This window comes from Camellia sinensis, unplaced genomic scaffold (genome assembly GCF_055761805.1).
Source record: "Camellia sinensis isolate YWXY unplaced genomic scaffold, ASM5576180v1 Unanchor12, whole genome shotgun sequence".
Lineage (NCBI taxonomy): Eukaryota > Viridiplantae > Streptophyta > Magnoliopsida > Ericales > Theaceae > Camellia > Camellia sinensis.
In genome coordinates this window covers 8,016,629-8,027,405 of record NW_028128998.1, presented here as the reverse complement: position 1 = coordinate 8,027,405, position 10,777 = coordinate 8,016,629, and the positions used below count along the sequence as shown (strand labels likewise).

Here is a 10,777-nt window from a genome sequence, read left to right as displayed (position 1 = left end):
TAATCATGTTAAGAATGTATGATTTATGGTTTATTTTGAGGGCGTTACAGGTACTGCAATAACTATACACAGATTGTATCTATAATTATTTGTATGAGGAGATTTTAAATGCTGATTAGGGAATTTTGACCAAATCAATAAATGCAAGCATGTGGAAAAACATGTGGATTGAAAAAAGTTAATGAATGTTGATCAGGGGATTTTGACCAAATCAATAAATGCTGAGTTTTTTTTTTTAATAAAAAATTTAGAAAATTCAGATTGGGATATTGAACCTCCCACAGGCCTTGGGGTTAAAAATTCCCTTTTGTTTAATATATAGTATAGGTTTTTAGAATTCTCTCATCGAGATCTATCAAATAAGATTCATATTGACTATGAAATTCCTTAAAAAAAAAAAATTATGACCTCTGACAGTAACATGTTACTCTGGTTCACAGTAACATATTACTTTGTCAATATTGTCCACGAAAAAAAAAAGATATTTATTTTGTCCTTGCTTAATTATGTATTTTCTCCTTAGGGGTTTTATGAAACAAAATAATTTGAGATGTCCTTTTCACTAAACAATGGTCCAATAGAGGGGTTTTTGCTAAATTTTTCAAGCCTTTTTGACTTCTTCCATACATACTGTCGTACATTTTTCAATTTCTCTCATACACTATGGTTAGTGATGGGATTGTTAAGCCTTTGTTTGGGAAATGAGTTGGCTTTTTGACTATTTTAGCCTGAGGTTAAAAAGCCTGGTTTGGAATGGACTTTTGGCTTTTTTGGATTTTTTGTGAGAGAAAATATAATGATTATGGGTTGGATGTGATGTTTTATCTTATTGGGCTAAAAAGCTTATTTTGTTTTTTGTGACTAAAATAACCAAAAAAAAGCCCAAGTTGGGGCTTCCTAAGCGAAGGCTAAATTTTTTTTATAAAAAAATCTTTAAAAAAAAATTTTATGTTAAAAAAATATCTAAAACAAATATAAATTTTTATTAAAAAATAACAGGATGCAATTGCAAAAAAAAAAAAAAAAAAAAAAAAGAGAAAAAAAATATTACGTTGTGCATTTCATTAATAATGCTAAAAAATGTGCTTAGTGTTTGTATAAAAACTTAACACGTGTCCACTCTCAAATTATCAAGTGAATATAGATAAAATCAAATAACTCAGTTTTAATGGCTAACAAATATTAGAAACCCGATCATTGAAGCCTAATAACTATTGATTAATAAAATTCAGCAATTGAAAGGTCTCAAACCACATCTCTTTATCTTCTCAAACGTTTCATTTTTTTAGTTCATACATTCAGTTTAATATTGATAGAGAATTGGACGTGTAGAAAATTGAGAGATATTAAAATTATATATTAAGTTACGTAATTGTTGTGATGAAAAATAAAGGTTATCTTCCTATTCTATAGCGATTTATCTGGTTATATCTCCAATTAAAATGTCAAGTGTGTTTATATATTTTTAAATTTGAAATTAAAACTATAGTAAATTTATGTAAGCATAATTGCTAATCACAATTTTTTTACTTAATGTATAGTATTATATTGACTACATTTTTCATGTTTATTTTTTTAAGAATTTATATAGAAGTAAAAAAATATCGGTAGAGATAAATTTTTCCTTAATTTAGTTATAAATTTGTCCCATACATTATTTTTAAATTTTGAATAAAAGAAACATAAAATAATTAATTGAAGATATGCTACATTTGTTATATTTCTTTTTCTCTGTGCAAAAAAAAAAAAAAAAGATATTTAAAAATTATAATTTATATATATACAATTAATTAAAAACATAACCCGTAGTTAGTACGGGTGGTACACTAGTTCATTAAGATCATTGGAATACAAATGGGACGTTTTGCAAAGTGGTCATTAAGATTGGAATACAAAGGGAACGTTTTGCAAAGTGATGGTATTATTATTATTACTGGTTGTTAAGTTCTAATTTTGTTTCACAACAGTTTTAATATTAATGAATAAATACATCTGAATATAGTCACGTGGCTCCAAAAATAATAATAATAATTATGGATAGTTAACAAATTATAAATATCTATAATATTAATAAAGAGAACATATTAATTGGTGTCCTGAAACCATTGATTAAGTGTATCTTCTATTTTAATGCCAAATGTTGATTTTGTCATTTAAAAAAAAAAAAACATTAGACAAATAAGGAGCATGAGACTTGAATTATAGACAAATACTTAAATTAAACATAATATATATGGTAAATATTTTGTATGTCAACAACTAGTAACAATTAAAAACCACAGTTCATAGGCACAATAGCCTGTCAACAATGATAGAGAACACTAATTTTGGAGCTTTAAAAAGACCACTAATGACATGGCACTCAATAAAAAAAGAAAAAAAATACAACACCAAGGCGAAAACATCAAATCATTCCTGGTGGGGCCCACTGCCACATCATTAGTGATAGCACTAATTAGTGCTCTCACACATTTTCCATAGCCTGCTCATAGGAAAACTTACATATTCACATGTGGTAATTCATTGATAACTATCATAATTTAGCAGTGTATATATAACTTATTACACTAATTAACTAATTAAATTTAAAATACACCAACAATGACATAACAAATTGTGGGGGTTAATTCCTAACCACACAATCAATCAAGTAATTTACCTGGAGAGCACTGATAGAATAGATTGAGCTAACAAGAAGATGAGAATATCGGTAATTCAGCTGGAGAGTACCGATAGAATAGATTGAGCCAACTACTTACCAACAAGAAGATGAGAATACCACGGCGGTTCATCCATTTGGGGCACTTCAACGATCAAGTCAGTAAATCTTATCTCTCACATATATCAAAATAGTGCTTAAACTCACAAAACATACCCTTTTCTTTTTTTTTTATCAACACAAAATATACCTTAGACTTACGAAGGTGTCTCATTTTTATAACCAACAGTGACCTGATCACCTAGAAGCCTCACTTCACTGAACTTAGACTCAAAGCTCATATTGGGCTCTCGGCTAGATATGGATAAACTCCTTATGAGCCTTATCCTTATCCAGACTGGGAGCCTCTTCTATTCTAAGACTCCTGTACCTTATCTAAATATTTTGGGATTTCGACATTAACGCATAACATCTCGGCAATGCTATAGTCAGCTCGACAACATGACTCATCCACGTGGCACCTTAGCCGACATCTCAGGGCTATCTCGGCCACGTGACGTCGTTCGCAAAATACTTCCCCAAACAAACTAATTTTGTTTCCAAAGAGCCATTTAAGGCTTTTTAACTATTGAATATATACACATAATCTAAATAAATTAAAAGTAAACAAATATTTTACATATAAAAAATATATAATATAATTTTATATGGTAATTTATTTGACCTTTAATGATAAATTCATTAGTATATTCAGTTACACATTATTTACCAATCATGTTGTATCAAAGCGGCATACATACTAGTATATTATATAAGGAAAAGGGGGCTTCTAACTCACAGGCCTTGTAAGAACTCCAATATCTCAGTCTTAATTTTTTAATTTTTTGATTTTAAAAAAAATAACCTCAGCATTTGTTGACTTCTCTTAACTCAGAAGTCTTTTTGATTTCTCTCATAATCACTGCAACACCCTTTTCAACTTTTCACATACACTATGATTAGTGATGTGATTGTTAAATTAATTTTATAAAAAATCTAAAAAAAATTAATTTGTATATTAAAAAATATCTAAAACAAATATAAATATCTATATCTATATCTATATATATTATACAAGGAAAAAGGAGGTTTCTAATGAGAACCTCTTAAAAGTTCCAAACTCTCATTCTAAAATTATTAATTTTTCAATTTATAAAATAGATTAAAAAAACCTATTGGATGATTTATTTATTTAATTATTTTAGAAATAATAATTATTTATTAATTTATGGATTTCAAATGAGAAGATAACAAAAATATTTCATAATCTCTCCATAATAATCTCTCTCACCAATTTTCAAAAAAAAAAAAAAATTAAAACTTGCATTCATTTTCTCTTCTCCAAAAAATCAGATAATATTTTTCATGAAAGTTGTGGGCATCTATCTATATCTTATATATTATATTATAACATAACCAAAAAAAATTAAAAATTAAAAATCAAATATACAAACAGATAAAATTAATAAATTTGATTTTTATTTATTCAGTTCAAATATTTTTTTTGCCTCTCAATATCCAATTTTAAATTTTAAAATTTAAAAATCTATAAAGTCTATCTAAACAAATTTGATTTAAAAATATCTCCCACTATCATATTTTAAATCAATAAAACTCATATATCTATCACATATTTAACTCACATCATAACTTATCTAAATATTAATAATTAAAAACAAATAGTGACCATAGATAAATTAAACTTAAAAAAAAAATAGAAACCCACAAAAAAACAAAAGAAAATAGAAACCAAATAAAAATAAAGAAGATAAGAATTTAGATATGGATATCAAAATGATATAACAATATCTAAATTTGAATTATGATTTAGTAATATAATTATCTATTTTTTTTATGTATATCTATCAAAATTTTAAATCATTCAATGGGATAAATTAATCAATTTTTTAAAATTATTGATTTTTCAATTTATAAAATAGATTAAAAAAACTATTGAATGATTTATTTATTTAATTATTTTAGAAATAATATTTATCCCTTAATTTATGGATTTCAAATGGAAAGATGACAAAAATATTTCATAACCTCTCCATCCCAATCTCTCTCACCAATTTCCAAATATTAAAACTTGCCTTCATTCTCTCTTCCCCAAACAATCAAATGACATTTTTCATGAAAGTTCTAGATATCTATCTATACCTTATATATTATATTATAACATAAAAAAAAAACAAAAAACTGAAAATCAAATATACAAACAGATTAAATTAATAAATTTGATTTTTATTTATTCAGTTAAAATCTTTATTTTGCATCTCAATATCCAATTTTAAATTTTAAAAATCTTCAAAGTTTATCTAAACAAATCTAATTTGAAAATATCTCCCGCCATCATACTTTAAATCAATAAAACTTACATGTCTATCGCATATCTAACTCATATCATAACTTACCTAAATAATAATAATTAAAAACAAATAGAAACCATAGATAAATTAAATTAAAAAAAAATAGAAACCCGCAGCTCCATTTTAAATAAATTGAAAAAAAAACAAATAGAAACCATATAAAAATAAAAAAGATAAGAATTTAGATATGAATCTCAAAAAAATATGATAATATCTAAATTTAAATTATGATTTAGTAGTATAATTATCTATTTTTGTGATGTATATCTATCAAAATTTTAAATAACTTAATGGGACAAATTAATCAATTTTCAAGTCTTATTTAAAAAATTATTTGATTAGTCATCCTAATTCCTAGACTTCGCGGGTACTGGCGGAGGAGCTAACAGATTGAGTTAGGTGAGGTCTAAGTTGTTGGAGGTAACATTTTCTCACTCCATAAATTTATTTATTTTTTAATTTTATTTTTTTTCCTATGTGATTCTCTTTCGCTGCTGTTGGTTTGGTTTTGGTTTTGGTTTTGGTTTTGATTTTGGTTTTAGTGAGGTTTATGTGTTTGTTTATAGGTTTGCATGGTGGAGAAGAATTATTATTGATTATGATTACAATTGAAATATCTATGTCCGTTTTGTGCCAATGATTTTGATCAAATTTTGTTTTCTTCAATAAAGACCACAAAATTGAAGTAAAAAAATTGGGTATCAATTTTTTTTTTATTGGCATTTTATTTTATAGAAAATGTGGAAATTTATTGAAAATTCAAGATTTTACTATAACATTAGATTTTTGTATAACTAGATAAGTTTAAAACTTTTAATATCATTGTGTTCTTTTTTTCATCATCTTTCTATCCTATTATACCATTATTGTTATTTGTTAGTTTGTTAATTATAATTCAATTAATTGAAAATGAAATCTTAATATAACTTTTCATATATAGTATAATTAATTTGTTACCGTTATAGTTATATACAATAGCATAATATGTAGAGATAATCTCTAAATATAATATATATTCTTTTATGTGATCAAATAGTCCATCTTAAATAGTATATAGAAGGGTTAGATGGCTTCTTCTATCTCTAAAAAACTCAATCTATTTTTTTGTACTTTTTAATTTTTAAATTGAAATATCAATTGTTTATGTCCATAAAATAAAATTGATAAACAAATATCCAAAAGCTACACATTTTTTTTTTCTTTTTCTTTTTTTTCTTTCTTTTTTTTAATATATAGGATATTTACAAATGGAAATGCTTCACACCTCAAAATTTTTCCATAATCTGGCTTACTATGATGTAATCGTAAGTGTCAATTTTTATACAAATATGATAAGAGAATTAATTAAATTATACATGTCAACCAACCACATACTCAAATTTTGACTATTTTAAGATGTTATTTCACTATAATTCCAATTAAGAGAATCTTTAACCCTTAATATTTTTTTAATCAAATTATAATTTGATAAAAATTAAAAAGATGAAATCAAAATTGGTGGCAAGAAAAAAAAATGGGATAAGAATGAAAGTTTTTTTAAAAAATTGATAAAAACTTAATGAAAAAGTTAAAGTAATTCATATCAAATTAAAATTTTTATTCAAATCTAAAATCAAATTAGATAAAATAAATTAAAAGAAAATAATTAAAGTTTAAAAATATTTTGAAACTTTCTTATTCTTAAAAATTAGAAATTCGTATGTGTATTTTATTCATATTGTATTTTTAGTTATGAAATTGAAATCAAAAGAAATGTAACTTAAATTATTGGATTAATAATAGAAACATTATATTAATTATTATTAAATATCACTTCACTTCACATTTAATAATAAAATTGTATATTTATTTTAATTATAATATTTAAATTTGTATATTTTCATAATAAGAAGAGATATGTTATAACTCATTTAATCGCATTTAATTATGTTTAACTTTTTTTTAATACAAATTGTCAAAATATATATATATATATATATATAATTTTTTTAAACAAATAGCTTAAAAAGTTATAAACATAAAAGTTAACTTATAAATTTAATGGATATCATAAGACAAAATATTAAATTACTTCAAGAAAATTATAATAATTTTTTCTTTAAATTTATAAAATTCCGTGCATAACACGAGTTACCACTAGTTAAAACTAAATTGAAAACGTAGGAAAATGAATAAATTATATCAATAACCTCAATAATTTCTTATAAATTCTAATTTAGTTCTTCTGATTTCGTACGTTTTGTATTTCTTTTCAAAATATTAATAACAATGGTTGAAAAATCATATTAAAACCAAATTGAAAACGTGAGAGGTAAATAAATAAAATAAAAATTACAAAAAGCAATAACCAATAATATGTAATTTACCCTTATTAGTTTGGCATGTCTTAAAAAAGACAAAAAGTCAAAAAGTTATTATCCTATTTAAGTCACATCATCTTATTTAAGTCACATCACCTCTCTAATACATCACTTCAAATCCAACCCATATTCCATAAAAAATTAAAAAATACACTTATTTAGATCATCTCAAACCACCTCCTAATATTCAAAGTCACATGACACGTTATGACACCTTACGCAAGCAATTACACCATAACTCCTTTTCTCTCTCTCTCTCTCAAATTAACCAACCACTAGAATATTCCCTCAGATCACCTCATCCTCTCTCTTTGCTCACCTTTTTTTTGGAAAAAAAAAAAAAAAAAAATTTAGAGTGGCTCTTGCTTCCTTTATTTGAGAGAAAAATAATTTATATTTGATTAATGGAAAACGAAATTTATAAAAAAATTATTCCGTGATCAATAAAAAATAAACATATTTGATTGAATTTTTTTTTATTGTTAAAAGATATAAAATATTTTTTAAACTAAAATTTTATTAATGTTACCATCACCATCATCACCGGAACTTGTACTTGAATCTTTATAAAATTTCTTCAATCTAGTGGTCCTATAATTTCTTACAAATTTCACTTAAATTTTCTAATTTTGCACCTTTTTTTATTTTAAAATGTTAATGGTAATTAATGAAAAATTATATTAAAATAAAATTAAAAGTGTAAAACACAAATTAATAAAACTAAAATTAAAAATTTTATCAAACTAAATGGACAAATAATATAATTCAACCTCACCATATATACATAGCATCCTCTCAATATTATTATTTCAAATTTATAAATGAATTATTAATTATTAACTGATAAATATTAAGAAAAATATTTGATGATTCATTTTAAAATTATTTTGATAAAAATTCTCTCCAAATATTTAAATAAATTCACACACCACATCTTACGCGAGCAATTACCCAGCGCGGAGGACTCTCTCTCTTTCCGGTTCTCTAAAAATTACTAAGGCGAATATTCCCTCAGTATACTCTTTTTATCTCTCTTATAAAACTCTCTCACCTCCTTTTGAAACAACACTAGATTCAACAGGTAGAAAAAGCAGAGAAATGTGCGAGACGTTAAACAAGGATTACCAATTGTGCGAAGAGATCGGCCGCGGCCGATTCGGCGTCGTTTACCGCTGTTTCTCCGCCGTCTCCGGCGGCGACACCTTCGCCTGCAAATCCATCGACAAACGCCTCCTCTCCGACCCCACCGACCGCGACTGCCTCGACAAAGAACCCAAAATCCTCCACCACCTCTCCGCCACCAACCACCCCAACATCCTCCACCTCCACAACCTCTACGAAGACGACCACTACCTCCACATCATCACCGATCTCTGCGACTCCGCCTCCCTCTACGACCGCCTCACCACCCCCTTATCGGAACCCTCCGCCGCCGCGATCTTCCACCAACTCATCTCCGCCGTCAACCACTGTCACCGCATGGGTATAGCGCACAGAGACATCAAGCCCGATAATGTGTTTTTCGATTCACGGAATAAGTTAAAATTGGGGGATTTTGGGTCGGCGGAGTGGTTTTGTGGAGAGAGGGCGGCGATGAGGGGGGTGGTGGGGACGCCGTACTATGTGGCGCCGGAGGTGTTGTTAGGGAGGGAGTATAATGAGAAGGTGGATGTGTGGAGTGCGGGTGTGATTCTGTATATAATGCTTGCTGGTGTGCCGCCTTTTTATGGTGAGAATGTGGAGGAAACTTTTGAGGCGGTGATGAGAGGGAATCTTAGGTTTCCGACCAGGATTTTTAGGTCTGTGTCGCCCGAGGCCAAAGATCTGTTGAGGAAGATGATCTGTAAGGATGTTTCGAGGCGGTTTTCAGCTGAACAGGTTCTCAGTAAGTCAATTCTCATCTCTCTGTAATATTTAAATCCCTAAATTGAAGAATCTGAATTTTAACCCTCTGTTTGTTCGCTGAGAAAATAAAGGAAAAATAGTAGAGGACAATGTTTGGTCCAACTTTGTATTGGGTTAAAGTTTGTTTACCCTTTCTTGGTTCCTGATTTATAAAAAAATGGAAGTTTTCAAGCAACATATATATATATATATATATTTCCCCCCCCCCCCCCCCCCCCCTTTTTCTTTCACTTTCTCTGCAACCAAACAGTGTAATTAGAATTGATTATGGGTCGAATTTATTTTTATTTTTTTTGTTTTGTTTTGTTTTGTTTTGTTTTGCATATTCACCCAATACTTTGATTTGATTCATGTAGATACATGTCTTGACTCGAATTCTTTTGTATTTTGCAGGGCATCCATGGATGATCAATGGAGGAGAGACCAGATCAATGAATGATCCGACCTGAAAATCAAGCTTCAAAACTAACTAGCCTTTGATGTACATATACACCACCCATGAAAGTAGAATGGATAGATGGTCGGTCCCAAGTAACCCAGGTTTCTTTCTTGCAGATTTAGAGAGTCAAGGAAAGAAAGAAAGTGAAAGAGTCTTCTGCTGCACCCATGGGAGACTTGAGGGTCTTCACTTTTTGTGATGTTTTTGCAGAGAATCTTGAGGGAGTATAATAGTAGTAGTGGTAGTATTATGTGAGGGTATGGAGAATAAGGGTGGGATATGTATATGAGAGAATGAGAATCAAATCCCTTTTTCTTTTTCTTTTTTTTGTGTTTTTGTATGAGGAAGTGATGGAGAAGTGTTTGTTTGGAAGGAAGGAATCTAGAAGTTATATCATGAGCATGAATTTCATGAATCTTGCTTTCTTTCTGAGTAATGGGAATTTGCTAAAGCTTTGGTATTTTTGTATGGGAATAAATCAATGAGAATCATGCTTTCTTTTGTTTGAATGCCTTAGTGGTGGGGGGTGCAACTTTTTTTTCTTCAAGTTGAAAGTTAATCCAGAAGACTGAAAAAATAGTGATATTCTAGAAAAGTAAGTGTGGGCATGCACCTGCAAGTGTGTTCTGTAGAGCAATAGAATGAGTTTCAAACAATCATCTAAACTTTTCTTTGAAAAATAGTAGTAACATAATGATTGATTTTTTATTTTTTTTTAGGAGAACATATTGATTGATGCTTTAATAGGTTGTGAGCTATATTTTGTGAGTAAATAAATAATGGCAGTGAGTATATAAATAATGGCAAGTTCTTAGAAACTGTGATTCTAATTCAAACTCGAACCATATTGCATTTCACTCGTTCAATTTGGTGTGGTTTCATAATTTGATTTATTAGTTTAAAATTTCATAAAATCGTCGATAGTGGTTATGTATGGAAGGAATTTAGAAGTTATATGAGCATGATATGTCTTTTTATGAGTAATGGGAAACTGCAAGAAATTTTT

At 27.8% G+C, this 10,777-nt stretch overlaps 1 protein-coding gene across 1 annotated transcript; it reads left to right on the top strand.

Moving 5' to 3' along the window:
- Positions 1 to 8,371: 8,371 nt before the first annotated feature.
- Positions 8,372 to 10,280, top strand: LOC114311270 (phosphoenolpyruvate carboxylase kinase 1). The gene is made up of 2 exons (XM_028257392.2): positions 8,372 to 9,312; positions 9,726 to 10,280. Exons 1-2 carry the CDS (start codon positions 8,526 to 8,528, stop codon positions 9,779 to 9,781), a joined length of 843 nt encoding a protein of 280 aa, XP_028113193.2. The 5' UTR covers positions 8,372 to 8,525; the 3' UTR covers positions 9,782 to 10,280.
- Positions 10,281 to 10,777: the final 497 nt, after the last annotated feature.